Genomic DNA, 18,979 nt, shown 5'->3' on the forward strand with positions numbered 1-18,979 from the left:
TCCCATCATTCGTTTTCAGGAATACTGAAAGGTTACTAATTTTAACGATCACTGAATAACAACTATGTGCTGGTGATTTGCATGCGATTTCATCCTTAAAATAAACATACATTATTGAAATATTATAGGCAAGAAAAATAAGCTCCAAAGGATCACACAGCTAGTAGAGGGAAAGAGCTGGTGTTCAAGTTCAAATATGATGCCGCAGCCTCTTCCTCCACCGTGCCATGCCACATTTCATTTAAAAATCAAACAGTCTGATGCTTTATGTTTTCTCAGGATAGGAAAAAAATAACTAAGAAATATTAGAAAGGTTTTTTTTCCCCTTCCTTTGTGGCAAAATGAGTATCTAAACACTGAGTATACTAAATCCCAAAATTTTAGTTTCCTTTTCATTAGGCAATAAATAAAACTACAAAGAAAAAAGCATTTGAGTACAGTCATTAATATTAACACACTACAACTTTAAAATCACATGTGCTCTGAAATTATATTTTGCACCCCATACTATGGAGTGCTGATGTGAAAGCACACCATACATAAACATTTAAGAGAACACAGCACAAAAAGTGATCAAAATGGTCTAAACGAGTGGTACTTGGCATATATACTTGGTACTACTTTGATTTTTTTTTTAAGTTTTTACTCAAAATAGAAAATGTTAATGTGCCATTTGAGGAAAAAATTTTTCAAGTTCTATAAGGAAATACAGAAACTTTAAAGAAAAAGTAGGCTTTAAAAAAGAACCAATGCACGTGCTACTGCATGGGTGAACCTGAAGGGACGTTACGCTAAGTGAGACATGCCAGTCACAAGGCAAATTCTGCCTGTTTTCACTTTTTTTTGAGGTGTTTGGAGTGGTCAAACTCACAGAAACACAAAGTAAAACGGTGGTTGCCAGGTTGGGGCGGGGGGCAGGGATGGGGAGAAAGGCTGTTTAACAGGTATACAGTTTCAATTTTGTAAGATTAAAAAGTTCTGGAGACAGGTTGCACAATATGAATACACAACACTACAGAACTGTACACCTAAAAATGGTTAAGATGGTAAATTTTGTTATGAGTATTTTATCACAATTTTAAAAAACTTTAAAGGAACCAATCGATTACTTTAATGTGATAATGACACTGTGGTTATGGTTTAAAAATAAAACATTTAGAGACACATACTAATTAAGTCGGTATTTGCAGGCTGATGGGTGTTAGGGATGCTCATCTTACTAGTCTGCTTTTGTGTATGTTTGAAATTTTCCTCAATGAAAGAAACAGAACAAAATAATTCTTTAAAAAAAAAAGGTGAAACCAATAAGGAAATGAAATTTCCTAATCAAGAGAATCATCTATAATGAAAATATTTTATTATGATCTAAACATGTAAAATGCAGTTTAGCTTCAACTGTTAAGTATGACATCACTTATTTCGCTTGGGAGAAAGCTGCTGAAATCTGGACACGGTTCACTGGGCTTACAGAAGACAACCTATATGGAGAAAATTACATGAACAGTCTAAAAGTTTGCTATGAAAACAATGTATTTTTATTAAAGTAATTAAAAGTCAAAAAACAACAACAAAAGGGAAATTTCACAACCTTTGTTTGCAACTATATAATCTTTATGTAGAAAAACTATAAAGTGACAGTCTGGAAAGCAGCTCCACAATAAACGTAATCCTTAACATCAAGAGTAACTAAATTATGGAATCAGTTCACCAAAAGAAACTGTCTCGCCGTATAATGTCTCAGCTGAGCTGATTTCAACTATATTATTCTCATTCCTGAAAATTTGTCTTTCCTGATATTTCCGATCACCAAAGACATAACATACAAAGAGCCTATTGAAGTCAAAGAATAAAACACAAATACTCCCAAGCACAATTACATACAAAAATGAATGAAGGCATTTTATCGCTAGAGCTACAAAACTATATAAATAACCAATTACACACACACTCTGTTTACTCTGAAGCTCCATGAGGTGGTACTGAATAAACACTGAGGCATTGAATTTTCAACAATGGAACATGGCTCATTCTGGACAGCAGCACATTCCCACCTTTCAGTCCAGCATCACAACACTGCCCCTGGGGTTTGTATCTGTGTATTATCTCAGCCCTGGGAAGTTGACAACCAAAATAAAGAAAATGCCAAAAGGAAAATGAATTAAATACCCCCTAAGATCTATTCTAAAACATGCATGTGAAACAGAAAGAAACCAAGCACTTTGTGAGTTTTTAGTCACACATTCCTTTAAACTTACACTCGTGTCTTCATTAGTACCTGTGCTGAATTTTCTATAGCTTTTCCATTAATATATAATTGAAGAAAAAAAGCTCTTATTTCCTTAGAAAAGTGGTACTATTTATTTTTAAAAACAACTTTCTCTGCTAAAGAGATTACACTGTTGTGGTCATCAGAACAGGTTATGTCACTTTGGCAATAGAGATTTATTCTATCTCATTTTTAATAATCATAATGATAAACTATTTTCATGGCCATATAATTTTTCAAAACTTTTACCACTATGGAAGCAAATATGTACAGGATATTTCTAATAACCTAAATTAAGTCATGATTAGAATTTCTTTAAAATATTTTCAAGTGCACAAAAATATTAAAGATTGGGGGTAAAAATACAGAAGTCATAAGCAAGTATTTCCTCCTTCTAAGATCCTTTAACTGGGATAAAAGTCTCAGGGTAAGCCCACAGGAATGGTCTGCAATAAAGAAAAGTTAGGTCAGTATGTAGTCATTTCTGCAAACTTTAGCAGAAAAGCCAATGACATTCTACAATGAATAAAAGCATTATTTTGGGTCGGGGCTTTTTGTTGTTTTAGTTCTTTAGTCTCTTAACTTCTCAACATGTTACAACTCAGAAGTGCCTGTACTCTTACTAACAGTAATAAGAAAATACAAAGTCAAAGAAAAGATTCACAAACATGATTCTTTTTAATCATCGGTCTCTCTTTGGTAAGAAACGGACCACCATTTCTTTACTTTCTCTCACCTGTTGAAGACAGGGAGCTTAAATGATACTAACATGATAAGGAATCCCTGTATAAAAATATTAGAGGGGAAAGAGTTTAAGCCACACCCTTAATAAAAAGAGTAGACAACAGAGAATTTCCTCTTGCATGTAGCTGTGGTGGAAGGTAACTGTCTTTTATAAAGCTGAACAAGGTATTTCCTATAACTGGATGGCCATGCCTACGAACATTTTAGTCAACCTGTAGAAATTCTGCTAATTAACTGTTCTTTAGATAGGAAACAGGTGAATATTATGCTATTATAAAAATATGGTAGAATATCTCCCCCTTACAATAATTTCTGACTGTTAAGCTTTCGTAGAATCTATGGAGAATTAAACACGCTTGCTCTAGATATTTTCTCATTAAGCAAAGTTGGATATAACCTATCTAACAATACCATTTGCAATTCCAGGGTAAAAAACTCCAATACAATCTAATATGCACATTAACTTCACAGAATACATGTTCTAGCAAGCCTAAATGATACCCACCCATCATCACCCAAAAGGAAGTCAGTCTTACCCCCTCTAAGATAAATGATGTTCGTTATATCTGCATCCAGATTAAAAGAACTGCTAAATTCCACTGCAGTAGAAAACATACTACAAATAAGCACCCAGACTGATCTAACAATTTCTACTCACTCCTGCTTCTCCAGTATATTTTTTTAAAGACAGAAAAATAAGCACTCTTTGCAGCAACATAACTGGCAAAATCACTACCTGACCAATTATCTCTAAACCTATACTAGACACAAATGAATGATGGAATGCCCAAATCACCAGTAACTCAACATTATTATTTTTGCAAAGAAAAATAATTGTATAAAATTCCGTTCTCCCAGGCAATGAACAGGGGAGAAAAAGGTGTCACAAAAATGGCTATATTTGTAGGTTTTTTAAAAAACCAGCACCAAATGTTCATATTTAATTATTCTGAGCAACAATTAGTAATTAACATTTCCTAACAACATGGACAAACAGAAGAGTGAATGATAAGGGAGTAACTTTCAAGCAATATTACATGTTGATAAGAACCACTAAGTAAAATAATCTGACTGGCTCACTTCTACACCTACTGCAGGTTTGCCCAGTTTGGAAATAACATGCCTCACTGGCTCAGCCAATATATCTACTCCTAAAATCACGGGTATAACTTTTTTTATTTTGCTACTAGGCAAGATTAAGTAAAACAACTTGAAAAGATATTCTTAAAAAACAAGCTAACTCAAAACAATCCATTATTAGAACAGTTTTCTACTCTCTATTAAGGGGAGGAGGGGGAAGAAACATCAAACCACTGTATAAGGTGCCTAAATGAAAACCTAAAAGCAAGATTCACAAATAGCAGTAGTGTCAGTTCAAGTCTACATAACTCTTTATTACATTATAGCAATAGTATGTTTAATGTTATACAAGTTTTCTTATTTCTTCCTCATACTGCAGTTTATTCCCATTGTATAAGATTTCAACTCTGCAAATGGTTTAAATTAACTTTGCACCTTGAATTTACAAACCATTGGATTTCAATTTTCCTGAAAATTTTACTTTTAAATTTTTTTAAAGCTAAACCTAAAACTAAATTCTATCTTAAAAAAAGAAAAAAAGGAAAAAAGGAAACCTAAGGTGCTTTGAACAGAATCGTGTAGAAATATACTGATACCAATGTTTGAAAGACAGCCTACAGAGGGCTATAAAAGGGCAACTATTATACAAAGAATTCTATGGCCAACTATTGTTAGAAAACTTCTTTTGTAAATAATTTTTTTAATGACAGAAGATGAAATCAAAAGATGAAAATTTACTTTTTCCTGAAAATAAATAGTTGCTCAGAACACAAATTAAGTGTATTGAAATCATATTGCTCCTGTGAAAAAAGAAAAATATATTTCAGCCCAGCTTCCATTAACAAAAGACCATGTCACATCCACCTAGTCTTTTGATCTCTGGGTACGAGTATTATCCAAGGGAACCTTATCAAAGAAACTGGCTGGCAAACCTACCAAATAGGAGTAGCTCAGGCCCTTACATTTTGATAGTCATCTTAGTCACTACAAAACTTTAGCTACTTAAACAATGGAGTTTGTAAAGTGCATTACTTATATAAGAAACACAACAGAAGTGCTAAACTTAGTAGGACTTTAAAGGACTTGGTGTTATCAATAGGGCAAAAAAACAACATTATAGTTTTCTGTGCAGATTTTATTTGAAATCTAATTCAAATTGTCAAAGCTACAAAAGGGGGGAAGACATCTGTATTATTTTTTGCTAAGTCACAACATCCTAAAACAAAATACTACTACTGCCAGCAGATCCATTATACACATTTCTGATGAAATTCATTAGCACAATAAAAATTTCATCTTGAGAAACAGCCACAACAAAAGTAATTTATACAATATAAAACAACGACAGGTCTACAGATGCAGTTACTTATGAGTTTACACATGCATTCACAAACAAATAAAAACCCCAGGAATGCTCTTTCATTAGATTTTTCGTTTTTTGCTTTTTTTAAAAAACAGACCGTTCAGGCACAAAACAAAATCGCATTTCCAATAAGTGACAGCATCTTAAAAATTTATGTCAGTGTTTGTTTTTCTTTGACTTTTTATGAGACCTGTGTGGAGATCGGGACTGGGATCTGGATTTCTTCCCTGATTTTTTGGGGGATCTAGACCGTGATCGCCTAGACCTTTTAGGTGTCCTTGAACCAGACGGTGACCTGAGGAAACAAACAAAAACAATTTATCAAAGTATTCATGTGATCAAAACTGACTATCCTTAAATTATCTAAAACAATCCCTAACAAAGCACAATGACATTGAAAAAAAAAAGTTGTAAATGCTCCAAATTTATACTTTTGTCTACTGTACACACACAGATTTTGTACTTCTTATGCATGGTGCATAGGAAACATGCTTAGAAAGGCAGACTCCTGAGTCTTACCACTGCTCTACTGAAACAAAATCTCAAGAGGCAGGGACTAGGAATTTGCATTTTAACAAGCTGCCCAGATTATATAAGCTTCAAAGTGCAAAATGGCATCTAAGATCAACCACAAAATTTTAGGAACACAGCAGCTCTGCAGCCTATCTCCTTGAGGGAAAAAGCACCCACTACTGCAGTATTGTTCAAGGGAGTCATGACGACAGCATGGCTTTGCAAGTGCTGCTCATGAAAATTACCAGAACAAATAAATACATTGTATGTGTATATATATATATATATAAAATATATATATATATGTGCAAGTACCATTTAGAAAGAGAGACTTATCTGTTTTATAGAGAGGTTACTAAAAATGGTTATAATAAAAAAGTTTTAGGATAAAAAGCAGTTTTAGCTCTCAGGAAAATCCCTCTATATAACACCAGATAAATAAAACATTTCTGAACCACCTTTCTGGAACTCGGAGGAGAAAGGTACATGACACACTAAATTATACACTGAAGAAATGGTATGTCTGTCCACAAGTCTCTACCCAAGAACTTTCTACTACTGTTGGGTGGGAAAGGAAGATGCATTTTTCTTTCAGCCTTGACAAAAATCAAAGAATATTCTACAGAAACTAAAGAACAGAAAGAAAAGTAAAGCAGCTATCCCTATTCCACAGGAAACTGGATATGTTTACAATTCTTGGCTCATCTTTACTTGTTGGAAGCCTTCTTGTGCTTTAGTCATGAGGAGACTAGGGTGAGGAGGTGGGAAGGAAGAATCTAAAATGAAAGTATATCTCTTTGGTTTTCTGAAATCTTTTTAAAAATGGCTGCCAACCGAATTATTTTCAAAAGCTGGTGGAATGACAAGGAAACTGGCAACTGAAATATTACAGAAAATGACTTGTGTTTACCTTTTGGCCTTTTTGCTAACATCTCTAGGAGAATCTTTGTGAGATGACCTGGACCGTGAGCTCTCTTTATGAGATCTTTCTGAACGCTCTGATCGCTCCGATTTTGGTGATGGGGATTTCACTCGTCTACCACTGCTACTGCGAGATGGGCTAGGGGATGTACTGTGTCGCCTTTTCCTATGGAACAAAGCCCCCAAAACATTCCATAAGTGAGCAAAGGATCAGGTATTCATTTTCCTTTTACTAAATTAGCTTTTACTTCCTACCAGCTTACACTAACTTTATTTTCACTAACCTTATTAATGTTATTTTCCAACAACATTCAAAGCCCTTTATACCAAGAACAATTGTTAAGTCTTAAAGATAGGCTGATCTAAACAAAAACTGAATTCAACTAAATTGGACTTTCTTCTGCTCTAAGAGAGATTACTGGAACAATGGACAAAATTCCATCAAGGCCTCTAATTAGATAACAGTGTTTTTTAAATGTTAATCTCCTGATCTTGAAACTTTTATTGCAGTTAAGTATGAAAATGGGGCATCATGTTGGCAAGTTACTCTTAAATGGCTGGGGAGGAGAGAGGAAAGAAGGGAAAGAAGAAAACAAAGCAAAAGGAGAAATATTTTAACATTTGGGAGGTGTGAGTGAAGGATATCTGGGAATTCTTTATACTATTCTTGTAACTTTTCTGTAAATCTGAAATTATATCAAAATAATAATAAAAAACAAAAAAGTAATAAATTTATTATTTAACCTATTAGTATAATTATGTTATTTGTAACTGTAACGTAAAATGACTATGCCAAAAATTTTTGATTTGCACTTGCTTGGTTTGTATTAGAAAAACCTCACTTCTGTTAACTGAAGTAATTTTCTCTACTAATCAGAGTTTCAGGAACTATAAAACTGAGAGAAATAATTTTGATTAGGATAAAGACTTAAAGTGAGGACCAAGTCCTTATGGTTTACGTACACCATCTCCCTTTAAGACAGGACTAGGAGACCAAGTTTACAGGTAGCAGCCTCAGCACAGAAGAAACGCTTGTATTGGAGGCTACAGGTAAGATCTAGCAAGTCGTTTAGTTATTTAAGCCTTAGGTTCGATACCTAATAGAGTAACTGAATTCTTGCACTGAACTAAGGCCAAGGTACCATATGAACCATGTAAAGGGATAATGGCCCAGATAACTAAGCCAAGTGCCAACTTACTGCCCCATTTCTCAGCTAATTCTGCCTCCTGCAGGCAGAAGCCAAACATGTTTATCACAAAGAATACTTTTCCAAATTGTTACCAACAGTGCTGAAAATATTACAGAATGAAACATGATTCCAAATCCTGAAACCAGTTATAGGCATTAAGTGAGAAATATTATTATACCTCTCTTTCCTTGTTGGAGTGCACTCATCTTTCTCCTTCTTATCTTTGGATCGAGATTCCAATTTTTCTTTATCCTTCTTGTCTCTTTCTCGTTCTCTTTCTAATTCTTTCTCTTTCTCCTGTTTTTTTTAAAAGAAAGAATATTTAGTCATTAAAGAATACCAATCTGGTTACTCTCATTTATGTAACAATATTTTAAAATCACTTTTTTTTAGCTATTTTTAAATCACTACTAAAGGTTTAATACTATTTTTTTAATACTCACCCTTCCAGAAAACTAATCATTTCTTCTATTTATACTGAGTAAGAGTGATACCAGTGACAGCAGCTGAGTGCCCACCATTACTAGAAGGCCAAGCAATTACTAACAAACTTTCCGTATACCACTTCATGTCATTCTTCAAAACATGCCTAGGAATAGTATCCTCATTCTAGAGATGAAAAAGTATGGCTCAGAAAGGTTAAGTACCATGCCCACAGTCATAAAGGATGGTAAAGTCAGAATCTGAGCCCAGCTCTAAAGTCAGGGCTCTTAACTACCTATAGAATGCAGTTTTGGTTTTTTTTTAAACTGGAAAAAGCTAACAATCCAATGACCTTTCCATCTCAGATTACAATAAAAACTGTCAGTAGTTCTAATTGCACAGCAAGTTGATTTAATCAAAGGAAAGTGTTTATTGGTGTGATATACTGAGAAAGAGAAATAGCTATTCACAATAACTGTCCATCAGAAAATCTTAACCAGTGAGAAACACCTCCCAATCGTATTGGAAATATTAAGTCCTAATTTATAAAAGTATAAACTGACTACAGGACTACGTAACAATATAAACCAGAAAAATAACATTTGCTTATTCCCAGCTGCTACAGTTGCCCCTTATCACTTGAAATTATGACTTCTGTTTATAATATAAAGGAATGGCTACAGACAATGAACCCACAGAGCCAACTTACCCTTCACCAACAGGAAATGAATTTCTCTATGATTTGTATGCATCAAGAAAGCTAACTGACAGCTAATAAAAAGCCTATACTAGATGCTGGCAAATGTTTTCTGTCAAGGGCCAGGTAGTAAATATTTTCTGCTTTGTGGGCTACATACAATCTCTCACAAGTATTCAAATTTACACTGTAGTCCAAAAGCCACCACAGATAATACATAAGTGAAGGGACGTGGTTGTGTTCCATTAAGTTTATTCACAAAAATAAGGTGATGGCCAGTCTGCTGACCCCTGGTATACACCTTCGAAAACCACTCTTCTCTCCAATTACAACCATGGGATGCAAGGAGACTAAAATGGTAATACATGTATTACGACCAACAGGCCCAGCTGGCATCTTGAGGTATAGTCTTCCACGCAGGTCAAAAATCTGCCACTATCTCCATAGGAACTCATGGGGTTCAGATATATAACATCTTTTTTTTTTAAATCTCATTAAATTAAATCTCATCTTTTTTTATACATATTGAGTACAAATTTAAAAAGTGAAGCTGAGGAGACTGACTTCCTCTGGTGATCTGCAGGATGTATTTTCCTGATTGATAATTTTATAGGAATCAGGCTACAGTGAAAATACTTGAAGTATTTTAAACATTTTAATTCAATAATAGAGAGTGATAGTAACAATTATTTAATTCACAATCCTGCAAAAATTGGGACTATAACCCAGTGTCACAGAGAAAAGGCAGGTTTCAGGGATGTGCCTGGGTGCACACAGCAGAGTGGCGACAGACCTGCTTTACCACACGGGCTGGTGCTCCTATCACCATTAACAGCTTCGTGTAACTTTAAGTTCCCTTCTGCTTGTTCCTATTTCTCTCTAGTTGTTCTTATAAAATCTTTCTTTGTAATGACAGTCAAGATACAGGTAAAAATTAATAGCAGTCCCAATGTAATTCCTGGGTTCTTTCAACAATTATCATGTGGGCCTCCTTGTTCTAAAATTCTCTGTATATCCCTACATGTTATTTTATGCACAAGACTATAAGGTCTCTTAAAGTTTAAAATTCACAGATGAGGTATTCTACCACTTGTTACCTGTCCTTGGACACAATGGAAAAGGAGTCCTAAATGAACTTCCCAAACCCTAACTCCACCTCTGTCTCTGTGCCACTTCTCGGGGTTGTTGTGTCTCACTGTCACAAATGTGACTCTTCCTATAGGATCTTCCAGTTTTGAAAGCACGCTCTTAGCAGGATTTTCTGCTGCACAGGTAGTATCCACAAAAAAACAGCATGCTGTTGCCCTAAGATTTTTTCCCAAGTTGAAATAATTGTAAAACGTGAAATTTCAAATGTTCCTAATTGTCTACCAGTATTCAGCATTTATACAAAGGATTTAATCTGAAATACACTTTTCCTGAAGTATACCAACATGCCCATGGTGTAGGCAAACAAGTAACTCTGGAAAACGCATGTTAGTGAGTAAACTTATTCCTTACTCGTTGGAGAAGTTTATCTCTGTAGTGTTCTACTTGTTCCTGAAAGCTCTGGCCCGGCTTTTTAGGTCTTTTTCCAGATTCCAATTCATCCTGAAACTTCATAACTTTGAGCTGTGAAATAAGATATTTTTAAAATAAATCTTTTTATCATTATAGCTTCTCAAGCATTACTTTGCTCTGTTTTAAAAAATTCTCTTCTTTGAAACAAGTGTGTAAAAAGGAAAAACATAAATATAGCAACATAAAACATAAGGACAGTAACTGATTAGGACTCAGTCAAAATATAACATCAACATGTAACTCCCTAATCTGAAGGCCATTTGTCAGATAAGCCTGATGATACAGAATTCAAGTGATCAGGCGTGGGCCCACAGGCTCTCTACACAGCCGTGTGACGACCTAAAAACCATGACCTGTGGTATATACCCTTGAGAACCTACTTATTCCTCAACACAGTGAAAATGAATTTGGTATCTGGTTCCCCAAATTAGAAAGGCAATGTTGCTAAAGGCAAGCATACTTTCAGCAAGATAAGACAGCCAGCAAAACACAGAAGACAATTATCAAAAAAAAAAGAGCAGCAGCAGCATTCTGGCCACTGCTCTTCTAAGAATGTTACATTGGTTACTTCCTAGAGCACCTTTTAAAAAATCATTATAAAATCCTTAGTTACAGTTTCTGCTGATGTGGCCTAACTCAGGCACAAGCACAAAAAAAACGGGTCACAACTCAGAGCAGCCCATGCAACAGCTTGTTAGCCAACCATCCCCTGGTTGCTGCAGGACAGTGCCAAGTATCACTTTCCCACTCAACTATTCACTCTTTCCTCAGGAATCAGAAAAGAGCAGAAAAGGGATCTTCCTCTTTCAACAACAAAAAAGGGTCTTCACCTGGCTCCCTACCTAGTGTTCCACTCCTCCAACCCTTATTGGTAGAAATGGACGTAACACTAGAGTGAGAAAAGACAATGCCAACCTAGGCACTGCTCTAAGCGGTATCTGAAAGATTAAAAACTTCCTTCCAGTAAACACTGTAATATCACATGGCCTCATGTTTTCTATGTGCTTTGCTGAGAATGCCAGTATTTTATAACATGAATCCTTTGGTTTTTATTAATCCCATGGTTTAAAAAAAAAAAAAAAGGTTAAGCTATTGACATCTTCATTATGACACATTTGGGAAAGAAGAAAAGATACATATATGTTTTTAAACAGAAAAATGACATTATATATACATTATACATACTACATATACTATAGTATACAAAAAAACTAATTAGAACTTTATCTGACAAAGAGAGGCCAGATTATCAAAGAGCATATGAAGCAGGGAAATGTATGTATGTATGTATGTATGTATGTATGTATAAAAGATGTGCTGGTGTGTACATGTATGTGCATGCATGTACAACACATATATACAGATACAGTGTGGAACCATTCAAATTAACAAAAAAAGCTGAATCATGTGTTTTTTGTTTTGTTTTGTTTTTAAGTCAATGAAAAAATAGAACATTTAGGAACCATCAGGCTGTTCTGACATTTGCAAGAGGGTAATTCAATTATCGAGAAAATATACTTTTTATTGAACTCAGTCTTTGTTTCTACTCCAATAGTTCCATCAGGTCAGTAAGGCAGAGTTCAGTAAGATTGGGAGGAGTTCTCAGAGTTAAGAAGGAGCATATGCAGCTTAAAAAAGGTCCCCAGGTGAGTGCATTCACTGATATACATCTTATTCCCCTAAACATTTTATAAAGAATGTATATGTATGTATCTCAGGAAAAATGAATCAACTTATTAACTCTGAAAATCCCTCCTGGTCACTGATAAGTGACACCATACTGATCCTGCATAAGTTTGAAAAAAAGCGTTTTCTCTGTTAACTTTTTGGTTTGGTGGTATCCGAGACAAAGGTGGGCAAGAACTTGTACCAACCCAACAGTGAGAAGCTGGAGAAGTAGTAGTAAAGTAATTAATATGGTAGGTATAGTATCTAAAAGTCAGTAAGAGAAATAGCACTGACACAGAGTAGGCATATAAAATACTATTAAATGAATGGACAGAGTATTAAAATTCCCTCTCACACACACACTTGAGATTCTGGACTGACTACTACACTATTGCTAACATTCACTGGGAATGTTTCATCACCTGGGGCAAGGAATAAAGTAGGTTTTCATTACAAAACCCTCCTTTCCCTGACATGTCTGAATACTTTTGGTAATTAAAAAAAAAGGCATTATAAAAAGGAGAAGGGATGGAGAGAAAAGTCTTGAGAGTTTATACTCTCTGTGAGTTATTCCCCTCCTTGTATTGTTAAGCCTCACTCAGTGTCTACTCTCCCCACCACCTGTACAGACACTTAAAATGAAGTCTACTATAGTACAATGTACACATAACATGAACATGCCAGAAAGTATCTCACTTTTCTTTGTTACATACAATGTACACTCAAAATGTGATGGATTTCATAATGCAAGATATAATCTACTCATTATATCAATTTCTGCAGAGGATCCCCTATGTGCCAGGGACTGGAGATATGATGGACAACAGACATGGAAACCAAAGCCTACTGGGGAATACAGACATTAAGCAAGCAGGAAAAAAAACATAATACACATACAATACATGTAAAATCACAACACAGATAAACAAGAAGAAAACAAATCCAGAAGGTCAAGAAAAGGGTACGAAGAGAGAAGAGACACTTGAACTAAGAGGCCTGAAGAAAGGCAGCTGGTACAAAGGTTTCTAAGCAGAGAGGAAAGAGTATGAACCAAGGTATGATGCCACGAGGGAGCACAGTTTGGTGGAAAAAGTAAAAGAAGGCCAGTGTAGTGTAGTTAAAACTTCACTGCAATACTAACCTCAATTTCACGGAGTTTAGCTCGTTTTTCTTCACTCATTTCAGAGTACTTAGAGAATTTGGACTCAGTCATTTCTTCTTTGATTGGATTAGAGTACAAATGATGTTCTTCAGACTTGGAACTTTGAGTGTCTTCTTCATCCTCACTTTCTTCTTCTTGACTTTGGAAATAAACAGAACACATCGTAAGTCAAGGCAGCAAAAAAAAAATTACATTTTACAGTCTGGCTTTTGATTGCCTTAGAGCTTAAGTAATGCTAACAAAAACATAAGGGACAATTTATCACTAAGATTTTTTACAAAATATTGATCAAATAATATAGACAAATTTATAAACTTATGTTTCCTCCACAGAAAATGTTTGAGCTTCAACATAATCATACTTATCAAAATTCTGCTTATGTTATTTCTGTGCCTTTATTCTACAACAAACTCTCCTTGCAGCAGTTAAATGAAATAAATAATCAGTGATTTCTGCATATTTTGTAGTTAGAGCGATTTCATGACAGTTAATGTTTAAAAAGCCAACTGTTTACCCATCCTTTAGCAGAGCCTATTAACTAGAAGATACATGAGTTTGAGTCACACAAGAGTTACTATAAAACAATCAAAGCAGCAGGTAAAGACATTATCTAATTAACACATAATACCAAAACAATGCATTAATTTTAAATATTAGCACACATTAGTATTCAAGTCAGTCGATTACGAAAGCTATACTGTTCTATCTCAGATAAAAAGAAAATGAAAAACTAAGTGACTACTACAGCTAAGAACACAAAGAAGAAAAATTCTCCTGCCCTCCTAGAAACAATCTAATAGAAAAGACAGGCAAACAGCTCTGTAAAGCTGCTCATCATGGCTAAAATAGGATTAACAATGTTCTTCAAGTAAAAGGAATGAAAGGACCTTTATTTTAAAAAAAGATAGAATGCTCTGGGACTGGGCTTTGTGTGTGTATATAGTAAATCTAGGCAAGTCTTCCATGTACAAACTAATGCAGAATGTTTATGTATATAAAAACAAAATTCCTTTAAAAATATTGTGGTATGAACACTACTAGCATAGCCTAGAAAATGTGCCGTTCTCCCTTTAATATTTGAACCTGATAAGCCCTTACAAGTTGGTATTTGGGTACTAAATACACTCTACCATAAATAGGAGTTCTTTCAGTATATATTTAAAACTATTCACAATAATATAAAAACAATTACAATCAAATTATTTCCAAATAAAATTTTAATTATTTTAGAGTCTGATAAGAAGATACACACACTGAATGAGAAAACTAAGTAAGGTAAACAAAAACAAGGAGAGGATTATGCTACTAGCTTTTTAATTTCCTTTTTGGAATATTAATAAAATACTCCACAAATTTTATACTCTCAGAGCCCCACAGACTAGTAGCATACATTCTTACAACTCAATATAATACTTAGGTGAGGGGAAAAAAAGAGAAAAAAGACAAAAACCAATAATTAAAAAATATGTATAATATTCTTTTCAGAAATAAACTTTTTACTTATTATTTCTCATTAATTTGTCAGATGCAATTCCAATTCCTATGTGTGTGTGTGTGTGTGTGTGTGTGTGTGTGTGTGTGTGTGTGTGTGTGTGTGTGTAAATACAGATATTAACTAACTGAAGGATTATTCTGGAGTCAATCAATAAAAATGCAACACAGTTAATGAAACTGTGGTATCTATGTAATGGAAATTATTTAACCAATTCCAGCCTGTTATTTATAATATTTAAAAAAAATTTTTTTTGCAATTTGAAACATTCCTTTCTTTTTTTTTTTTTTGGTGGGGGGAGGTAATTAGGTTTATTTATTTATTCTTAGAGGTGGTACTAGGGATTGAACCCAGGACCTCATGCATGCTAAGCACATGCTCTACCACTTGAGCTATATCCTCCCCCCTGCAATTAGAAATATTCCTTGATAAATTTCCTTGTACACTTATCTGAAAGCTTGCTTTTTCAATCACAGATGAATACAGAGCAGATTAACATATGGATTAACATGGAGTAATAACAACCATGATACCTGAGAGAAAAACGTGGATCACAGAATAGCATGCAATAATTTGTTTTAAATAGATATGCATTTTTATATATACAGAGAAAGGACCTACGTGGCTTGATGCCAAGCATTAATCATATTAGGACCTTTAAAATGAAACACACTACAATTTGATGGTTTAAAATACATACAAATTTTACAGTTGCAGTTTGATGATTCAAAATATATACAAATTATACAGCTGCTATTTAAATTTTGCAAGACCTGAGCAGTCTGTTTTAATTGGTTTTGATTTTAGCTATTAGTTACTATTTCTAGATTCAGATCTCACCACAGCTTCATCTTGCTCTTCTTTTAAAGAAACAGAAATTCAAGACTCTAAACACATACAGAATTCATTACAAACGAAACTAAATTACTACCTGGAACTTTTCTGCAGGGCATTAGTAGTGCTATATATGTACTTTTTAAATCACCATTTCTGCTACAAATACAATTATTAGTGTCAAAAAGCAGTTCCTTGGTAAAAAAAGGCATTTTAGATTCAGCCACTAGAGAGCAGTAGTGAGGCCTAAGAAAATCTCAGGGACCAGAAAGTTGCACATGAAAAAGTATTTTTTCCCTGCTTCATACTTTCATAAAGTTATTTTAATGTTATGACTTATTTGGAGCTCCTAGGAAAAATCAAAAATATATTTTCAGTGATCCATGCTTCACTGTATGAATTTATGATTACCATCAACACTAAAAAGCATTCACATTTCAAATATTAACATAAATACCGAATTTATTGCGAAAAAATTAGCACCTTTAGAAATGAAACCACTTAACAATATTTAAGTTCTACAATGGCTTTTCTACCCTTCCTTTTCCTTAAGTAATTATAGGTACACGGAATCATTTTAAAAAGTAGTAATTCTACAATGGTAAAAGATGTTACTAATGATGGGATTGCAAACATAAAAAAGAGAGCAAACTGGACTATTTCCAATTCTTGTACTCCTGAACAGCCTCAGATAGGAATTTCCATCAGTGAACCACATCTGTATTTCGTATATATGGTATCATATTTACAGTATTACAATGTTACACTGTTGACTTGTTCTGATCACACCATTTCCGGACAGACATCACTGTTGCCAAGTTTTCCTCATCATATTAAACTGTGTTTCCACAAATGCTGATCAATCATATTTCCTTAAATCTAAATGCTACTAATACTCATTTACTGAATGCATACAAATGTTGAAACTGCTGGGACACAAAGGGACTTTTCCTCCTGTTCACTCTTCCATTTGAAAATGATACAAGAAGAATGATTTTTAAAAAACCAGAAACCTCTGTTTCATGTTCTTGATGCCATCTCTTTAAAAAAAATTTACTTCCTTTGCAATGATTTAAAAAGGCGTCAAGAGCTACCTAAAAACTACTATCATAAACTTGCAGGAGAATTTGGAAGCAGGAATTCCTATAATCATATTCAGTGTTCAATTCAAAAACAATTGGGGGTAATTACCAAAGAGCAAAATTCAAAATTATACATTCTCTATACATTAAAGGAAAGTGCTGTTTTTTCTTTTATTTATTCTTAGTTCTTCTAAAATGTTTACATTTAAACAACGTAACAGAATGGTCATAATGCCTTTATTTAAGTAATGTACGATCCCCCCAAAAAAGAAGTATAATCTTCCCATTCACTATTTTTTTTTTTTTTGCAGGGGGAGGTAATTAGGTTTACTTATTTATTTTTGTGATGGAGGTACTGGGGATTGAACCCAGGACCTTGCTCATGCTAGGCATGCACTCTACCACTTGAGCTATACCCTCCCCGCCATTCACATTTTTAAAATCACTTTTTATGAAGCCAAAATAATACTTGATGACAAAGATTTGAAATAAATGCAGGTGACCATTTAGTAACTACAAGGTGAAAAATGTATAACCTAGCATAGAAAAATAAAACTCAAAAGCAAAGTGAAACCAGATGCATCAAGACCAGAAACCAAAAGCTTTTTATTCACAGGAAAACCAATGAAGAACTAAAAACGATTCTCTTAACAAGTTTTTCTTAAAAGTGAAGTTTTCCTCCTCACTATTATTTCAAGCACACTTCTTAATGAAAAAGGGAGTGTACATGCAATAAGAAAGTTGAGTATATTCGAAACTTAGATTCTTACTTTTGATTTTCTTCTTCTTCTGATTCTTCATGCTGGTCAAATAATTCCCATTTAGAAGTTGTTACAGCTGAATGGAAGGGGAAAAAAGGATGTAATTCCATAAGGTAAATTAGCATTTTTGCAGTGGCATAGTAGAAGCCCAGCTTCAGAACTGAAAGTTTATATTACAGAAGTTCTCTAGGTATACCTTTTCCTTGAATATGTGCTAAATCTATTTCTTTCCTCACATCTACACTGTAATTTTATTCAAATTCATGAAGTGAATAATGTTGTCATTCTTATTTCTGTGCTAGATGGTAAGATCTATTTCATGAGAACCTACAAATATTAACAATTACAGATTATAAGCACTAGGATAGATGTCAAAGCAAGTATGAAAGGCTAAACTGCATCTAACAAGTCAAGCAATACAGGAGGGACAAAGCTTTGGTTTTTCTGAAACTGACCTCTAAGTAAATTCCAAATACATACAGCTTCCCATCTACATTTTCTACTAAAATGGCTTAACCTAAAAGGTTTTTAGTGATTTCTCTCTCTGATTACTCTCAAAGCATCCAAACTGAAGGGATCTAAGAAAAGTTTAACAGCAACCACAATGAAAACTTAGCCACTAAACGTAAAATATAACACTGGGTCTTAAGGTTGAAACATGTAAAATACAAAAGGAAAACGTACACGTACAAACAAATGACTTGGTAAAGTTGTTAAGTACTCAATTTTTCAAAGCTTCACTAGCTGTACTTTTACTTACCCTGTGCTTCCAATTCAGATTCATCTACAGCTTCCCATTTTGATGGAGCAACTTTAAATATAGGTTCATTCTTCTTTGAGTCTTCAGTTGCATCCACTATTGAAGAAACATAAGGCATTAACCTGACTATCAGAAGATGATTTAAAGAGCTCATGAGTACTATGTTATTAAAAAGTAAAATAAGGCCACACATGGACTAATAATGCTAATGTCAAGAACAAGGATTAGGACTAATTCAAGACTAATTCAACTCTCTGCACCTGAGGTCCAACTTTTAAATATAAATATATACATACATATATATGTGTGTTTGTGTGTGTGTATATAATATATGTTTGTCTCTCTCAACCAACCCAGAACACAGACATGGTTACTTCAAGCAAATGGAGAAGCTGAGGAAGTACCTTTACCCAATTATTGTTTAAACTGTAGAATTCATATATTATTCAATATTTTAACTTAT

The 18,979-nt window shown here is 34.1% G+C and overlaps 1 protein-coding gene across 6 annotated transcripts in view; it reads right to left on the minus strand.

The window, feature by feature from the left end:
• Positions 1-1,512: 1,512 nt before the first annotated feature.
• U2SURP (U2 snRNP associated SURP domain containing) overlaps positions 1,513-18,979 on the minus strand; it is a 47,194-nt gene continuing 29,727 nt past the window's right edge. For 5 of the 6 annotated variants that reach the window (XM_010952234.3, XM_010952233.3, XM_010952232.3 and 2 more), the window contains 7 exons: positions 18,517-18,612; positions 17,766-17,832; positions 13,567-13,726; positions 10,698-10,808; positions 8,256-8,374; positions 6,877-7,053; positions 5,205-5,748 (listed from right to left, as the gene is read on the minus strand). In XM_010952234.3, coding sequence (XP_010950536.1) covers positions 5,610-5,748; positions 6,877-7,053; positions 8,256-8,374; positions 10,698-10,808; positions 13,567-13,726; positions 17,766-17,832; positions 18,517-18,612 — 869 coding nt within the window. In that variant the 3' untranslated portion in view covers positions 5,205-5,609. Of the gene's footprint in view, positions 5,749-6,876; positions 7,054-8,255; positions 8,375-10,697; positions 10,809-13,566; positions 13,727-17,765; positions 17,833-18,516; positions 18,613-18,979 lie in introns of all 6 variants that reach the window. The other variant, XM_045514686.2, reaches the window with a different exon arrangement.

The sequence above is a fragment of the Camelus bactrianus genome, chromosome 1 (genome assembly GCF_048773025.1).
Source record: "Camelus bactrianus isolate YW-2024 breed Bactrian camel chromosome 1, ASM4877302v1, whole genome shotgun sequence".
In the NCBI taxonomy this organism is placed as follows: Eukaryota; Metazoa; Chordata; class Mammalia; order Artiodactyla; family Camelidae; genus Camelus; species Camelus bactrianus.